The sequence below is a fragment of the Anomalospiza imberbis genome, unplaced genomic scaffold, assembly GCF_031753505.1.
Source record: "Anomalospiza imberbis isolate Cuckoo-Finch-1a 21T00152 unplaced genomic scaffold, ASM3175350v1 scaffold_288, whole genome shotgun sequence".
Taxonomy (NCBI): domain Eukaryota; kingdom Metazoa; phylum Chordata; class Aves; order Passeriformes; family Viduidae; genus Anomalospiza; species Anomalospiza imberbis.
Window position 1 is genome coordinate 61,858 of NW_027099912.1, and position 18,316 is coordinate 80,173.

General features: G+C 45.6%; 1 protein-coding gene and 1 long non-coding RNA gene across 3 annotated transcripts; both read left to right on the forward strand.

Annotated features, from left to right (window-relative positions):
• The first annotated feature begins 8,020 nt into the window (after positions 1 to 8,020).
• On the forward strand, positions 8,021 to 11,526 carry LOC137466569 (uncharacterized). The gene is made up of 2 exons (XM_068178274.1): positions 8,021 to 8,675; positions 8,762 to 11,526. The coding sequence occupies exon 2, from the start codon at positions 9,478 to 9,480 to the stop codon at positions 11,524 to 11,526; it is 2,049 nt and encodes a 682-aa protein (XP_068034375.1). The 5' UTR covers positions 8,021 to 8,675; positions 8,762 to 9,477.
• Positions 11,527 to 14,926: 3,400 nt separating this feature from the next.
• On the forward strand, positions 14,927 to 17,933 carry LOC137466572 (uncharacterized). Of its 2 annotated transcripts, XR_010995220.1 has the most exons (5): positions 14,927 to 15,154; positions 15,794 to 16,026; positions 16,240 to 16,276; positions 16,648 to 16,699; positions 17,652 to 17,933. It is a non-coding gene; the product is annotated as an uncharacterized lncRNA (long non-coding RNA). The 2 variants fall into 2 exon arrangements; XR_010995219.1 differs by lacking the exon at positions 14,927 to 15,154 and having other exon boundaries at positions 15,748 to 16,026.
• The last annotated feature ends 383 nt before the right edge of the window (positions 17,934 to 18,316 follow it).

Sequence of the window (18,316 nt, forward strand, 5' to 3'; positions counted from 1 at the left end):
CTGGAGGGCTCCCACCATGCCCTGAACAACAGCAAGGGCTCACCAACAACACAGGGAGCAGGAGATGCACCTGGCTGGGTCTCAGCCTCGTCAACAAATTAAAACCCTTGAGACATGAAGTGCCAGCACACACTGAGCACACTCACCCCCAAGGCTGCACAGGGACAGAGTTTCACATCCCAGCAGTAAACCCACACCCAAGCTCCCTGTGTGTCATTTAGAGAGATTTTCAGTGGAAAATGGTAGTAGGCTGTGAAACTCTTCATGATTTCTTATAAACTTACCCCAGGCTTTAATTCACAAATAGGCAAATTCTCCCCCAGGTTTTCAAAACCTGCTGGCAGCACAGCCCACTGAATCCCAGCTGTACTGGAGAACAGAAGCAGAGCAAGGAATATATTTTGCCACTGAATGAGCTTCTGAAATTTAAATTCTGATGGACTCCACAAGAGGGAGAGGCTCCATCCCTTGTCTAAGTCTCTCTCAGGTTGTTATGACTCTGGGTTTCTGCCTGGAGATAAACAGGAATCCCAGAATATCTCCAGTTGGAAGGGACCCACACTGAGTCCAACTCCCTGCTTCCCACAGAGCTACTTACAACAAAATCAAATGACTGAGAGAAGGCTGAGGTATGGGAAAAGCAGAGTCATGGCTGAGCCTGCAGCCCCTCTGCTGCTGCTGAGATCTGCTGGGAAAGGCCAGGCTGCCCTGCCATTCCCACATTACACATACTCTAATCCTAGGTACTCAGATTTGATGTACTCACACAAGTCTTTGCCCATTCCTTCCTCTCTTTCCTAAATATTGCTGCTTCTGAGGGAAAATTGCTTTGCTCCCCACCAAACTGCAAACTATTCACTTGCTGGAAGGCAGCTGAAGGAGGATATTGTTGGTTCTGCACAGCCTTCCTTTTCATTTAATGTCACAAGAAATAAAAAATTGACTCTCACTAATACCTGCTGAAAAAAAAAACCAGTTATCACCATTCATATAATTAATTGAGATTCAAAAAACCCTAAAAAAACCCTCTATATAAACACATTTCCAAAGGAGAGCACAATTTCTTATATAATACACAGCAAACTGTGTAGCTGAAAACACAACCTGCATCAAAACATACCCAAATTCCCCATGCAAACCAAAATTCAGGAATTTCACCTTAGTATCTTCAGTGTCTACAGATATGAGGACCCATCCGGTGTACAGACACATGCACTTGACTGTACATAGGGAAATTCAAGCAGACCCATGATCCTGCTCCTGTTCCCAGAGAGTCCCTCACATGGAGATGCACTGGTACTGCCAGGACTCCACCAAATTGCAGCAGTTTAATTAATTCATTAAATTTATAGCCAAATGCAAGACCCATGCTACCACCTTTAGTACCACAACCAGTAAAATCCACTCCCTGCCACAGCCCCTCTGACCTAACTTCTAGCATGCAGCTATTCCACTACGTAAATAATGTATTCAGGCCTAGAACACCACGTATCTATAAAAGAAGGGGTTAATGGGTTAATTGTTACAGAAAAATGCTTCAGTAGTAATGCCAAATCTGTGAAATACACAACAATCTATTTTGTTTCTCTGCTCTGTTTTTAACACACAGTGATAGCTCAGCTTTGGGCCTAACTCCATCCCAGCTGTGGCTGGAGCATCCCTGGGCACAGGCTGGGATTCCCACAAACATCGAGGAACAACCAGGGCTCTCCTACCATGCCAGCCCCAAACATATGGAAGATGTGCAGAACACTCCTTTTTGGTGTGGAGAGGAGGAGAGACACTGCAAAGTCATTCAAGCGGAATGATAACTAAACCAAAGCCAGCTCCAAGGAGCGAAGAAGAAAGACTGAAATGTGAAGCCGAAATACTTATTGCCTTCAAAACATCATCCCTATCCTGTCCCTGGGCACTTTAATATCTGGGACTTGTTAGAAAGCATTCTAACTTGTTTCACCATTTCAAAGAAATAAAGCCAAAAATAGAAAGGCAAGAAATAAATATAAAGTGTTCCCCAGTTTTAAGAATAAGATGAGTTTGTCTTTGTGAGAAAAAGCACAAATCCACTCATAAGCTGTTTTCAGTTTGCATAATTTGAGATGTTTAACATCAAAAAGCTGGTCTGCATTCCTTCAAGTAAGCTCCAACAATGGAAGATATTTACAATACAGTTATTGTTTTAAACTATAAACTTATGTTTTAAACAAATCACGAGAAAACATTAACAAATTAAATCACTCCTTAAAGCCATTAATGAGTTCGGAGCAAATAATACTCCACGTGTGCAGTATCCCACTGAAATAAGAATAACGCATTAGATTCAAAATGAACGGCTCACAAATTAGGCAGGCATTGGTTAAACACACTAATAATTATTATAACTATTTCTCATTACAAAAATGACAGGGCACTGTTGTGCTAGGTGCTGTGCAAACAGAATAAAAGAGCAACTGCCAAATGATGAATGTGATGTGGGTTAGAAGGCTGGGTAAGTGCTGTACATGTGGCTGGAAAGGAAAACTTGGCAATTTTGCTCCAGACTGCAGAGACTGTCTCCAAGATTTAGATCCACCACATATAGGAGAGAGCACAGGGCCTCAGTTATCAAGGGAGGAGGATTAGAACAGAGATTAAACAGTCACGGCTTTCCCATGCTGAGACCACGGCTAAACCTCAGCGAGGACAACACGGAGGGGAGAATTAGAGAGACAGGTGCAGCTAATGGCTTAGAAAAGGGGAGACAAGTCTGTAGTTAAAAGGTGGCCCTGAAAGCCAGCACAGACAGCAAAGACATTCACGAGGTACCCAAAGAAGAGGAGCAGGGAAGGCAAAGAGGGAGATCAGAGAACGGCGCTGTGGCACTGAGAGCTGGGGGTGGATAAAATAAACCATCCAAGGACAAACTATGTGAGAAATCACCAGGCACAGGACAGAGCCAGGCAAGGAGAATCACTTAACACTAACAAAGCACAGCCCAGGCTGTGTGAAGAGTGGCAGAGCCAATAGTGGTTGGCAAACCAAAGATGCTGAGGATGAGCTGCCAGGATTAAGACTGTTAAGGAGGTACAAGGGCTCAGAATTCATCTTGTCATTCTACTGACTTAAGGTAACTAATTATATGGTTAAAATAATTGGTTAGTTCAGGATTCAGAGTAATAATATTAATGTTGTAGTAGATAATTAAGATATTTAATTCTGGGGAACCATGAGTGTCTACTTGGCTCATTCGTTTCTTCTTTCCAAGAGGACATGGATTGTGTCACAATTTTCTTTTCCTTAAAAGTACTGTTTGAATGATCAGATTCAACTCCTCCATGAAGGTTGGTTGTATTGTTGCTGAAGCTGAAGGAAAGTTGTACAAAGTACATAAAAAGCAAAAGAAAAATTAAGAATATCAAATGTAATTGAAGTAGAGAGATCACAATCATCACGCAACAACAAGGAACAGAGTTTTTCCTTGTACTGTTTTGTAGATGGTTTCTAAGTGACTCAAAGGAGGTGACGGCCTGAAACATTTCATGCTTTTTAACAATCAGTAATCAAATTCAATCATCTGTACAACTTTTTTAGCCATCTGAAAGCTTTTCTCATTTCATCAATGTTTTGGGCATTGTATAACCTCAAAATGAGAAAAGAAATAAGAAATCTGAAACATACACCAATGTGAGAGGGAAGCCTTTGGAGTTACAAGGAAACAATTCTGCCATTAGTGTTGTTTATTTGTATTTTCATTTAGTCAATGTAATTGTGATAGTCCTTAACTACATGAATTATGAGAATAGCAATTTACAGCAATTAATGAAGTGCTACAGCATGACACAGCAACGCTCTTTACCTCACAAGGCAATACTTTCAATTTCATAAGCTGTGTGCCATATCAAACCAGTTTCACAGTTGTTATCACTAAAAAGATGCCATGTGATATCTCTATAACCATCTTGAGGGACGTAACAGTCCCAGAGCCAAGGATTAAAAATCAACTATTACATTTTTTTCTACAACTGGAGCCTTTCTTTCAAGACCTATTTCATTAATGCCAGTAGGTCTCCAGAGAAAGAGGGGGAAAGAAAACGAAAGGCTGTAAATAGTTAATAGAACACTTCATTTTTGCTTTTAAGTGAGACTATTAAACAAAGCTACCATATTTCGGAGCCCTCTGTTCATGCTCCACGTTGTGGCCCCTCGAGCGAGGGTTAGGGAGTGTTTACAATACGCTGGAAACTTTGACTGGGTTTGCTCTAAAAGGTTTCAGGTGCTCAAGCACCAAGTGGAGAACGGCTGCTAGGCTTTCCACTGATTCTTAAAGGAGAAAAAAAAAACAAAAGCCAAACCAAAACCCACCATACCAAAAAAACACACGCGGTTTTAAAGAGTAAGACTATATCCCAACTCCTCAGCCACATCACATTGCCATTGTTTTTAAATCACAGACGCGGCTTTTTTCATCATATTGCAATGGCTGTAACGAGACAACCCTCAACATTTAATAAAAGATAATGATGAACACAATGAACATGAGTATAAACTCTTAACAATGCTCTTCTATTGCAACACTTGGAAGTAAAGACAATGCCTGCTCATATTCCTTTAATTATTTCCGGCTTTAAATAGTAATAGCTTTTCCATTCTGACAAGAATTGTCTCCACACACAAATACTCCATTTTCAGGGAAAAATGGAATTAACTGCAGGAAAACAGCTACACTTAGGCAATTACCCGGAAAATTGTAATGATTAAGCTGTACAATCAAAAACGTATCAGCAGCTCTAGGAAATCCTTTTGGCCAATACTGATCAAAGGCCCAGCAAGGAGTCAAAAATTCAAGTGCTGTTCAGCTGTAGCCAAGCTACTTAGCAGGTGCTGCCCTGACAGGGCAGCTCTCCCCCATCCCTCCCTCTCCCTTTGCTCCCAAAAGAAGTGCTCAGGAGGAAGCAGAAGCCGGGGTGGCTACAGGGCCAGCCCTGTCTGGTGTCTTCAGTAACTACAGGCAGGGCTGTAAAACAAACACTTACTGTTCTAACTTCAGGTCTTCTTCTCTCGTCTCGTCTTGTCCTTATGTGGCAGAGAAGTCAATTCTTCTCATCCCCTGCAGATCCCTGAAAAACCACAGAGAGAAATCTGGTCAGAGAGAGATGCCTAAAGCAATTCCAAAGCCAGGCTTTCCTAAATTTCCAGAGAAAATGTTCATTTCTCCCAGGCATAGTCTATGCAACGGGCTCTCCCGCTCTTGCCTTCTTTCCTAGCACTCCCTCCAATAATCGAAATGGAACCTTGGCTTCTCACCTGGCAGCTCACAGTGCTTTGTACCATTAAACTTTTCCCAAGCACAGAAAAATTCAGCAGCAGGTTTCCTTGTTCAATGGCTGAGAGTGCAGTGAGGACTGGAAGCAGGAAAATTATCAGGAAAAAGCAAGCAATTAGAAGACAGCTAATCAGTGTGCACAGTCTGGCCTAACATATAGCCCTGCCCCCGCCCCCCCAAACATCCTCGACCCCATACCTCCAGCTGTCAGTAAAGAGCCAAATTTTTAAAAACAGCCAGTAAAATCTGATTTTTTTAACCCATAAATGCAACAATTTTGTCAGCATGCTATAAAACCCGAGGCCCAGGTTGCAGCCACACCCACAGTTATTTATAAATAAATCAAAATTTCTTTTTATAAACACACTCCTTTTTATAAACACACTGCAGTTGCCTACAGTCAGAAATGGTCACTTATCTGAGAGGATGCTTCTGAAGTGAATCCCACAGCACGCCTGGGTTGCAGGAATCCTCCCACCAGCTCTCCTGGGTACCAGTGTTGATGCCCTGGGATTGCTCCTTGTGGTCTTCCTCCACTTTCCTGTGCTTGGCAAACAAAGGATCCTGGCTGTCCTGGCTTGTAAAATAAGCATGTATTCTATTTTGCCATCTGTCGGGAGTTAGGCAGTTTTTCTTATCTCTTTCAAGAACAATGACACTGCCAGGAAGATAATCTCCTGTTAATGGGCTATTGAATTACTCACTGTGGCTGGTAAGACTAGTTACATCATCCCATTGTGAGATGCTCCACCCAGAGGGAGGAGCCAAGCATCCCTGCCACCATAAAACAAGCATTTCTGAGGCAACAGACAGCCTTCTTCGCCGGATTTCCCAGAGGAATCAGGAACCAGGCCCAGCTGCTCCTTCGCCGCATCTTCAGAAAGGACCTACACCCTTCTGCAGATTGCCGCTCCAGGAGGAGCAGCCACCATCTGGCTGGACTACTATCAACACCCTGACTTCTCAGGGTGTCAGGTTTTTTTCTCACTCTGCCAGTGGTTTTTGTTTATTTTTGCTTGTGCTAAATTGCATTGTTATTTAGTTTTTTTCCTTCCTAGTAAAAAACTGTTATTCCCATTCTCATATCTTTGCCTGAGAGCCCTTTTAATTCTGAAATTGTGATAATTCGGAAGGAGGGGGTTTACCTTTTCCATTTCACAGGAGTCTTTTGCCTTCCTTCACAGACTCCTGTCTTTTCAAACTAAGACAGATTTTGGCGCCCAACGTGGGGCTCGAGGGCATTGAGAAAAAAAGGGATTAACAGTTCTTAGGTAATTTAATTTTTAAGTACCACCATGTGGTCTAGTTTTCCCTGGTTTGGGTGGCATGTGGTCGCAAGTGTATACTTCCCATTTACAGGCCCTTATCTAAATATGGGTCCTATAACTAAGGCTACTGTGTCTGTTATCAAGTTTGTCCTCTGGGTGAAGGATTCATGGATCTTTAATTTCTTCTGGATGGCAGGTACATGGATTCAGAGCTATCACACACTAACTGCATGTTTTTGGAGTTACTTTAATAATGGTACCTACTGTGAGGAAATGACACGGGGGGAAACTTTCTCCCAACCTTTTAACCATCTTTTTGTGTCTGCTCCACCAGTTTTCGAAGGGTTAAGATCCACTCTAAGTGCTAATGATATCATACAATGGGTGGTGTTGCTGATATGCCTGTTATGTTTAGCACTCAGAGATAAGAGAAGATTAACCCGGATAACTACCCTGACACCTACACCAGAGACTAAAGATGCTGCTGCTCCAGAGCCTGACCCTGCCCCAGAGCCTGCCTCAGAAACGAACCACCCAGATTGGGTGAGGGTGCTGGTTAAGGAGATGCAGGAGATGCAAGAGATGCTGAAGGAGTGCATTTCACCAGCTGGTGAGAAACCCGCCCTTTGCATTGAAGAGGGACAGTCTAATAGTACAGCTGTGGAACCCACAAATGTTACAACTGTCCAGGTTCCAGCTGAACCACAAAGGCAGTCACAGCCAGCAGCAGTTGCCCCGGTAGAAACAAGGAGGTCTAAGATGAAAGCAGAGCACCCAGATAGGGGAGGGCCCTCACAACCCACAGGGGAGCCAGAGGTTGCAATCATCACCGAGTCCCTGACGTACGAAAGTCTCCGTAATCTGCACAAAGACATTGTGCGACGAGGGCGTGAGGCTTATACTACCTGGTTACTCCGGGTCTGGGACCTTATGGGTACAGGCGTGCAGCTGGACGGTGGTGAGGCAAGGAACTTGGGACCCTTAACCCAGGACTCAGGTATGAATCAGATTTTTGTAAGGGAGCCAGGATCCCTTTCTCTCTGGGAGCGGCTTTTAATGAGTGTCAGAGAGAGGTTTGTCCACAGGGAGAGAATGCAGGAGCACCACCATAGAATGCGCTGGAAGACCCTGGAGGAAGGGATCCAACAGCTGAGGGAAGTGGCAGTATTAGAGGTACTCTTTGGGAGGGATGGACAACATAATAATGACCCCGACAAGGTCAGGTGCACAGGGCAAATGCTGTGGAGTCTGGCAAATCTTGGGCCATCTCAGTACACCACTTCCATTGCAACAATTGATGCTGACACTAACCGAGAGACAGTAGGCTCTGTTGCCAACAAACTTAGGAATTATGAGAGTATGATTAATGGCCCAATGCAGGCTCATATCTCAGCTGTGATTAAGGAGTTCAAAGAAGAGATGAGGGAGGAAATGAGGAAGGTTAATGCAGCACCCATACGAGTCACAGACCCCAAAGTCAGACCCCAACATTCCCCAGCTAGAGAGAGAGGGTACACCCCAAGGGCTAATCTGTGGTTCTTCCTGCGTGACCACGGGGAAGACATGGGGAGGTGGGATGGGAAACCCACTTCTGTCCTGGCAGCACGGGTCCGTCAACTCAAGGAGGGAAACTCTAACCGGGGGAGTTCCACCAAGGTGAAGGTAGCCTCAACCTCCCATGACCAAGCTTTTGGGTACGATCTGTCAGATCCCCTTGAAGGGACCTCTAGTATGTATACCCAGGAGAGGAATAATAACCAGTGTTAGAAGGGCCCTGCCTCTAGCCAGGGAGAGGCACGGGAAAACCGGATCTTCTGGGCGGTGTGGATCCGATGGCCTGGCACATCAGAGCCACAAAAATACGATGCCTTAGTTGATACTGGTGCACAGTGTACCCTGATACCATCGGGACATGTGGGGGCAGAGCCTGTTTCCATTGCTGGTGTGACAGGGGGATCACAGCAATTGACCCTGGTGGAAGCCGAGGTGAGCCTGACTGGGAAGGAGTGGCAGAAACATCCTATTGTGACTGGCCCAGAGGCCCCGTGTATTCTGGGCATAGACTTCCTCCGGAACGGCTATTACAAAGACCCGAAGGGACTCAGGTGGGCATTTGGCATAGCTGCTGTAAAGGCAGAGGACATCAAGCAATTGAACACCTTGCCTGGACTGTCAGAAAACCCGTCTGCAGTAGGACTCCTGAGGGTAGAAGAGCAACTCGTGCCAATTGCGACCTCAACAGTGCACCGCCGGCAGTATCGGACGGATCGAGATGCCGTGATCCCCATCCACAGGATGATTCGTGAGCTGGAGAGCCAAGGAGTGGTTAGCAAAACCCACTCACCCTTCAACAGCCCCATCTGGCCTGTGCGCAAATTTGACGGAGAATGGAGATTGACTGTGGACTATCGTGGCTTAAATGAAGTGACTCCACCGCTGAGCGCCGCTGTACCGGATATGCTGGAACTCCAGTACGAGCTGGAGTCCAAGGCAGCGAAGTGGTATGCCACTATTGATATTGCTAATGTGTTTTTTTCCATTCCTCTGGCAGCAGAATGCAGGCCTCAGTTTGCTTTCACCTGGAGGGGCGTGCAGTACTCCTGGAACCGACTACCCCAGGGGTGGAAACACAGTCCCACTATCTGCCATGGACTGATCCAGACTGCACTAGAAAAGGGTGAGGCTCCAGAACACCTGCAGTACATCGATGATATCATTGTGTGGGGGAGCACAGCGGCAGAAGTGTTTGAGAGAGGTAAGAGGATCATCCAGATACTGCTAGAAGCTGGCTTCGCCATCAAGAAAAGCAAAGTCAAGGGACCTGCCTGAGAAATCCAGTTCCTGGGAGTGAAATGGCAAGACGGACGGCGCCAGATTCCCACTGAGGTCATCAACAAGATCACCGCTATGTCCCCACCAACCAGCAAGAAGGAAACACAAGCTTTCCTAGGTGCCATAGGTTTTTGGAGGATGCACATTCCCGAGTATAGCCAGATTGTGAGCCCTCTTTACCTGGTTACCCGCAAAAAGAACGATTTCCACTGGGGCCCTGAGCAGCAACAAGCCTTCACCCAGATCAAGCAGGAGATCGCTCATGCTGTAGCCCTTGGCCCAGTCAGAACGGGACCAGAGGTCAAGAATGTGCTCTACTCTGCAGCCGGGAACAATGGCCTGTCCTGGAGCCTTTGGCAGAAGGTGCCTGGTGAGACTCGAGGTCGACCATTGGGATTCTGGAGCCGAAGTTTCAAAGGGTCCGAAGCCAACTACACCCCAACAGAGAAGGAAATCTTGGCTGCCTATGAAGGAGTTCAAGCCGCCTCGGAGGTGATTGGCACGGAAGCACAACTCCTCCTGGCACCCCGACTACCAGTGCTGGGGTGGATGTTCAAAGGAAAGGTTCCTACTACCCACCACGCCACCGACGCCACATGGAGCAAATGGATTGCTCTCATCACACAGCGCGCCCGTATTGGAAACCCGAATCGCCCTGGGATTTTAGAGATAATTACGAACTGGCCAGAAGGTGAAAACTTTAGTCTCACTGACGATGAGGAGCAGGTACAAGCGACAAGAGCTGAAGAAGCTCCACCCTATAACCAACTACCAGCAGAGGAAACACGTTACGCTCTTTTCACTGACGGTTCTTGTCGCATCGTAGGGATGAACCGGAAGTGGAAAGCAGCCGTATGGAGCCCCACACGACAAGTTGCACAAGCTACCGAAGGAGAAGATGGATCGAGCCAACTTGCTGAACTCAAGGCCGTTCAGCTGGCCCTGGACATTGCTGAAAGGGAGAGGTGGCCAAAGCTCTACCTTTATACTGATTCATGGATGGTAGCCAATGCTCTATGGGACTGGCTGGGAAGGTGGAGGAAAGCCAACTGGCAACGTGAAGGAAAACCAATCTGGGCTGCTGATATATGGAAAGACATTGCCTCTCGGGTGGAGAAACTAACAGTGAAAGTCCGTCATGTAGATGCCCATGTCCCCAAAAGTCGGGCTAATGAGGAACACCGAAACAACGAGCAGGTAGATCAGGCAGCGAGAATAGAAGTGTCAAAGATAGACTTAGATTGGCACCATAAGGGGGAGTTGTTCCTGGCTCGATGGGCTCACGATGCCTCGGGTCATCAGGGCAGAGATGCCACCTACAAGTGGGCACGAGACCGAGGGGTGGATCTAACCATGGACAGTATTTCTCAGGTTATCCACGACTGTGAGACATGTGCTGCCATCAAACAGGCCAAGCGGGTAAAGCCCCTGTGGTATGGGGGGCGGTGGTCCAAGTACAATTATGGGGAGGCCTGGCAGATTGACTACATCACACTGCCCCAGACACGCCAAGGCAAGCGCTACGTGCTGACCATGGTGGAAGCCACCACAGAATGGCTAGAGACCTACCCTGTACCTCATGCCACTGCCCGGAACACCATCTTAGGCCTGGAAAAGCAAGTCCTGTGGAGACATGGCACACCTGAGAGAATTGAATCTGACAACGGCACCCATTTCAAGAACGGCCTTATCAACACCTGGGCCAGAGAACATGGTATCGAATGGATATATCATATCCCCTATCATGCTCCAGCTGCCGGCAAAGTTGAACGGTGCAACGGACTCCTTAAGACTACCCTGAAGGCACTTGGTGGGGGAACATTTAGAAACTGGGAAAATAACCTGGCAAAAGCAACCTGGATGGTCAACACCCGAGGATCCATCAATCGAGCTGGCCCTGCCCAGTCTGAACCCTTGCACACAGTAGATGGAGATAAAGTCCCTGTGGTACATATGAAGGGTATTTTAGGGAAAACTGTTTGGATTAATCCCACCTCAGGCAGAGACAAACCCATCCGTGGGATTGTTTTTGCTCAAGGACCTGGTTACACTTGGTGGGTAATGCAGAAAGATGGGGAAACCCGTTGTGTACCACAGGGAAACCTGGTCTTAAGTGAGAAGTGAATATAAGATTTCATTGTGACACAGATGGAAATAGAATAAGGGGTGGATAATGTCCTGGCTTGTAAAATAAGCATGTAGTCTATTTTTGCCATCTGTTGGGAGTTAGGCAGTTTTTCTTATCTCTTTCAAGAACAATGACACTGCCAGGAAGATAATCTCCTGTTAATGGGCTATTGAATTACTGTGGCTGGTAAGACTAGTTACATCATCCCATTGTGAGATGCTCCACCCAGAGGGAGGAGCCAAGCATCCCTGCCACCATAAAACAAGCATTTCTGAGGCAACAGACAGCCTTCTTCGCCGGATTTCCCAGAGGAATCAGGAACCAGGCCCAGCTGCTCCTTCGCCGCATCTTCAGAAAGGACCTACACCCTTCTGCAGATTGCCGCTCCAGGAGGAGCAGCCACCATCTGGCCGGACTACTATCAACACCCTGACTTCTCAGGGTGTCAGGTTTTTTTCTCACTCTGCCAGTGGTTTTTGTTTTTTTTTTTTGCTTGTGCTAAATTGCATTGTTATTTAGTTTTTTTCCTTCCTAGTAAAAAACTGTTATTCCCATTCTCATATCTTTGCCTGAGAGCCCTTTTAATTCTGAAATTGTGATAATTCGGAAGGAGGGGGTTTACCTTTTCCATTTCACAGGAGTCTTTTGCCTTCCTTCACAGACTCCTGTCTTTTCAAACCAAGACACTGGCTCATGGCAGGGTTATCCACGGCAGGCAGGTCCAGGTCATCAGTCGCAGTTCTGGGTCTCTTTTGGGTCGTCGTGGTCAAATTTGGTGCACGTTGTGCAGCAGTCATGACCGGCAGTGCTGGCAGCACCACATTTTTCCTCTCAGTTTGGAATGAATCTTCTGATGCTCTGGACCAGAGAAGCAAATTCATGATCATGGTGTACATATAACCTAAGCATTTCTTAAAAGCTTGCCTATATCCTGCCATTCATGCCAACGTCTCTACTAGACATCACTGCCAAAGCTGAGCAGCTCCAAATAAGAGGGAGTTTGAATTGGCAGAGACTTTCACATTCAATAACAGTGGCCTAGCAGATTTCTGATCATCTGAAATCAGGATGACCTGGGAATTCTGGCAGCAAGAAGCAGCCCCAAATAGCTCTCAACCTTGTTTCACCACTGCTCATTTCCATCATTTTTAGCCAGCTTCGCAAAGTTTCCAAGGACACACCAAGTAGTGAATCCCAGCTCATGGACTGCAGCATCAGAAGAGCAGGAAATGAAGTTAAACCCAGGGAGAAGGCTCAGGGGTGAGGCTGCACTTCTTGCCTAACTCTGCTGGGCATGGGACGGTCCGCTCACCTCTTTCAGCACCCACTTTTCCCGTGTTTTGGTCCCTACTCACTGCACACGTGCTCTCCAGCTGCTCTGCCTTGGCTCAGCTGATGCTGCACCAAGGATGATTTGACACAGAGCACAGCCATTTCTTCCAGGCCAGGACTTTGGCTCATTCGATGTCTAAGGCATGTGTCAACCTGCAGCTGGGAATTCCGTATTGATGGCTTCTTTTCCTGGCAGCATGGAAAACTTGAGGCTTCCAGCCTGAATAGCTAAGCAGATGCTGTGCAGAGTGACTTAGCCCACAGGGGATAACCGTGCAGGGGCTCGCTTTGCCTTTCCAGCGACACTGAACAGCTCTGTCCTCTCTTCCCCAAAGCAGAACCTTCACTCTCCTGTGTCACCCCAGTCTCTTTAAGGCATCTTTCCAAATTAACTGTGAGTTGCCTTAAAAATACAGCACACGTGAAGCTCCGATGTATCTCTTGTCCTTCTGTGCCAGCTTTTACCTCTTCTCCCAGCACCTGAGCAAAGCTGTTTGTAAAGCCAACCTTCTTGTTCCGGTCTTTAAGAATCCCTCAACCCCAACAGAGAGCCTTGTACTGCCTGCACTGGCAGACTTCCTGGCAGGGCCCAATTAGGGAGTGTCAGCGTGCAGAAAGGAACAGGAATGTGGCATCTTCCTTGAAGTGTGTTTAAAAAGGAGCGTCAAAAAAATCCCATCCAAACAAAAAAAAAAAAAAAAAAAAAAAAAAAAAAAAAAAAAAAAAAGGGCAAGTCAAACTGTGTTCCCCTGCAGTTTGCAAAGTCTGGAGCCAAGAAACAGAATTTGTGGACAACTCCAGAGCATTTCTATTCTCAGGTAGAATGAGGACACCTGCCTTGAAGTTGGCTGAAAACAGATGAAGAGTCTGCTCTATCTTGCACGAGCTCCATGTGTGGGTGCTTTCCTTGTGCCAGAATCAAATCCTGGCCAGAATCAAAGCAACCTTGCAGAGCCGGTCCATTAGCTGGGCTTAGTTTGAAGTTTGTGCTCTCTGCTTTAGTCCTTCAGAAAAGCTCCTGTGCCTGAAGGCCTGAACCTTTTTCTGTGTTCAAATGTTGTGTGTAATAAGTAGTAGGATGTCTTTCCAGGAGCCCAAGTGATGATGGTCAAGTGCTTTGCCAAGCAAAAGCTCGATCTTGGCAGGAGGATCCAGCCTGGAGCCAGCCCAAGTTACCTGACTGTTCTGCACTGGAAGCCAAATAACAACTGCACCTTGCAAGGGTTGCATTTTGGTCAAAGTTGTTCTGTTTTTTGTTTTTGTTTTTTTTTTTTTTTTATCTTTCAGAAAAATGAGTCTGATTTTATTTGGGTGAATGACAAATATTCCTCCTTCTCTAGAACTGAACTGGGAATTTCTCTAGGATTGGGAACTTTTATTTCTAACTGTTTTTTCTTAACTAATGACACATTTTGCTCAACTCTTTCACATGCAGAGACAGCCTGTGCCTGTGCAGGCCAAGCTTCGCTGCTGCAATAGCAACTAAAGGAAATTGATTTTCAATGAAGGGAGCACACTGCAGAAACAGACTTTCTTAACCATATTCAATAAAAGTTAGCAATGGAAACGGTGTTTCCTGACTGCCAGAGAAGCCAGACATTGATCTTGCAGGAGGTGACTGGTGGTTTCAGCTCTTGCTCTGCCTGGTCTCTGTTCCTTACTGCCCTTCAGATGGAACTGTTATTCCTTATTAGCATTTCATTATGAATGGACTTGAAAGACATTTCTAGAGCTGTTGGTCAGCAAATGTTTGCTGAGCGCATGCTTGTTTGGTATCAAGGAGTAAAATACCCAAACAAACTCACAGTGCTTCCCTCTTTCTTGTTTCAGCCCATCGTGCACATGTATGAGCAGTCCACTGAAGGAATACTGGAGGTGGGTGCTCTTCAATACCAGATCTCCATGGGAAAGCCAGTACAAATCCATGGGGAGGTGGATCCCTCTGACTCTGGGAAGGGTGAAACTGCCTCTGTGTCCATCAGCAAAACTCCTGTGAGCTTCTTCTCTCCTTCTCTTTCCAGGAAATGAGCAGCCCTCTGTCATCTCTCCTGCCACTTTTTCGGACACCTGCTAGAACAGAGACTTCCGAATTTCCATTGCAGGCAAAGGTAACCCTGCCCATTTTGGCCAGGGCTTCTGATAAATTACAAGAGATCTCTCTGCTGAGCAGAACTTCAGTCTTGGCAGAAGGAGCCTGCCTGGAGGCCAGCCTCAGTTCCTTGACCATAAACAGTGTTGAGAGTTAGAAACCAAGCAGAAACTGCACCTTGTGTGGGGTTCCATCATACCCAGGTGTTTTGGGTTTTTTTTTTTTTTACAAGAAAGAGTCTGATTTTATTTGTGTGAATGACAAATATTCTTGTCACTTGTGAACTGTCTTAGGAGAATTGGGAACTCTTATTTCTAACTGTTTTTTTTTTAACTCCTGAGGCTTTATGCACAACTCTTACATGCAGAGGCAGCCTGTGCCTTTGCAGGCAAGGCTCAACTGCTTCAACAGCATCTTAAGGAAAATGCAGTTCCATAAAGGGAGCAGACTACAAGAACATACCTTATTAAAATAGTGATAATAAGGATATGATAACGATGGTAATAATAATAATAGTGATAATATTAATAATAAATAAAAATAGTAATAGTAACAAAGAGAAGTAGGAGTAGAAATGGAAACAGTGCTCCCTGACTGCCAGATTCCAAAGGGAAGACAAACACCTCAGAGGAGGAGTTGACATTTCTGGGTTCAGCTCTCTCCATGCCTGGTCTCCATTATTAACTCCCCTTTAGATAGGCTTTTCATCCTTACTTTAATTATATTCTTAGTACACTTGCAATGCATTTACAGAGTTGTTGGTAAGCGAAGGTTTGCTGAGTTCTTGCTGATTAGTAAAAAACCCAAACAAACCCCTTCTGTTTCCCTTGTTCTTGTTTCAGGCAAAGAAGCCCTCTGATGTGCCACTGATTGAAGACATTTTGAGGGTAAGTGCTCTTAAATAGAAGATCTCTGTGCTTGCTTATGTTTTGCATACGTTAACGAAATGAGTGGGGACAAAAATACATTTTGAGAGCTGCTTCTCTCCCTCTCTTTCCAGGAAATGAGCAGCTCACTGTCACCTCTTCAGATGCCAGCTAGAGCAGAGACTTCCAAACTTCCATCGGCAACAAAGGTGACCCAGCCCATTTATGCCAGGGCTTCTGATTAAATACAAGAGATCTTTCTGCTTAGCAGAAATCCAGCTCAGAGTTTTGGCAGCTCTTGGAATGCTTTAGAAATATTTATTCAAAAGTGCACATGCCCGTAACGTGCCGTTAACACAGTCTTGGTGTCAGTAGCTGTGTTGTTTAGCTACATGCTAAGCTACTTTGTCCTTTTATTCTAGGAATCTCAACCTGATGGATCTGCAGCACAGAAGCAGAGTAAGTAGAAATGCAAAGAAAACGCAGTTCTTTGTGTGCTGACAGGTAATTTTTTAATGTTATTTGTGGCAGAGACCATAGAATGCTTACACTGATTCAGCAGCGTGATTTCCTCTGCTTTGCTGAACAGGGATGAATTTAGGAATGGCTTAAGAAACTGTAACCAATCATTACCTAGACCTTAAGGTAGCTGTTCAGCAGAGGACCAGCAGTATTTAGTTAGGAAACTCCCACCTGGAGTGATGAACAATCTTGGTGGCATACCCTTCCCTAGAAAAAAGTGACTCTCTCATCTGGTGCTGACAGACCACAGGGTAAAATACGCGACAAGGGAGGCATATAAATGCAACTTTTTAATTTTTGCTTTCCAGAGCAGGCTGGGACAGCTTCAGAAACCTTGCCGAGTTCTCAGCCAAGAGCAGCGTAAGTAACCAGACTCTGTCCTCATCTCTGCTGGGCAGGTACTTAAAAGAACCTGGAATATACAAAAATTTGGCTTATCAGTCAGATTCTTCTCAGAAAACTTCATTGCAGGGAATTTTCACCAACAGAAACGTTATTGTTTTATGAAGGTCTCACTAAATTGTTTAGGTCTGAAAAGACCTTGAAGATCATCAAGTCCTATCGTTAACGCAGCAAGGCCGAGTGCACTCAACCATGTCATGGTGACAATGACTGCGATTCAAACCAAAACAGAATAAAAGCGAAGAGAAAAAACCTCAGTCTTTGTGTACCAGACTGAGGTTTTTGTCTTCTTTTAATCTGTGGTGCTTAACATCTTGTCACACTTTGAACTCCTCAACCTACTGACAATAGATTAAGCTGGTAGAAATGCTAAGGGATACCAGCTGAATCTGATCATTCCTGGATATGGTTTTGATGCCAGGCAGGACAAGTAAAGCTACAGCTACCTAAACTGTGTAGATCTACTGATGACATTTTAAAGTTATTTCGTTGTAAAACTTTCTTCCATTGCCCAAGTAGAAGTTTTCAAAAAAGTGTTGGAGGTATTTTATTTAAAAAGAAACACAAAGAAATATAGTATTTCACATGGACGGTCTAAAAACCTCACTTTATATGCTAAGAATATAGCTAGTTGTAGAGTGGGATAAAGACAACATTTCTATAACCTATGGGAATTGTGTATGTTTGTCTGAATGGGTGTGAGTGGAAGGTTTGATAATTTCCAAGCTTTTTTTTATTCTGGTGCTTGGTATTTTGAGCACGGCAATGTATTCCTCTGGCCTTCTCCCCTCTGCTCCCAGTGCCCAAACACAGGGCTCAGTTTTAGTTTTGAATGCTGCCATGTCAGTGGAATAAGTAAGTAACCTTCCCCCCTGCTGCTTCCTAATTTTGTCTTCTGGTGGCCTGGCAGAGCTCTCCAGTTCCAGCACAAGAGGATGGCACCAGCACAGCCCAGCAGCTCGGAGTCAGAGAGCACCAGGGACTGCCACAGCTCCTCAGTCTGTGACAGAGAGACCAGCTCCTGTGACAGTGAGCAGGATAACCTTCCAAGGGGGCTGGACCTGCCCGCATGTGAGGTGAATTGAGAGACCATGGAGAGGCTGCTTCCACAGCCCCTTGCCCACTGCAGGGCTGGTGTCTTAGGAAGGACGCAGATGTTGTACTTCTCCTCCGTTACCAAATTCTGCCCGGTTTGTCCTGGAAATACTGATTTGCAAGACCCCTCTCACTCCAGTGAAGGCTTAGGCATTTGCCACTGACTGGTTTATGAATTTTATTCATCACATGTGCATCCATGGTGCTCAAGGAGCAAGTTAGTGCCTGTGGCCTGTTAGTTTAGAGTCAGTTCTTCACAGGCCAAAGGCCAGACTTCTGGGCAAGAGTCTCTGGGCTCTGGGGAGCTGTGCTAGGACAGAAAGAGCCAAAAAGGCATCAGTCTTGAATCCTTCTTTTCTCTTTTGTTGGCAACCTGAGCCATCAGCTTCTAAAAAGTGGCAGCTTGACAACCTAATGACCCAGATAAAGTGAGGAGCAGTACAAAGAGAGGGTCCCATGGAAATTGCCCATGGGCATGGA

Excerpts from the sequence above, each read along its gene's own strand:
- LOC137466569 (XM_068178274.1), top strand. The coding sequence starts at position 9,478 with ATGTCCCCACCAACCAGCAAGAAGGAAACACAAGCTTTCCTAGGTGCC.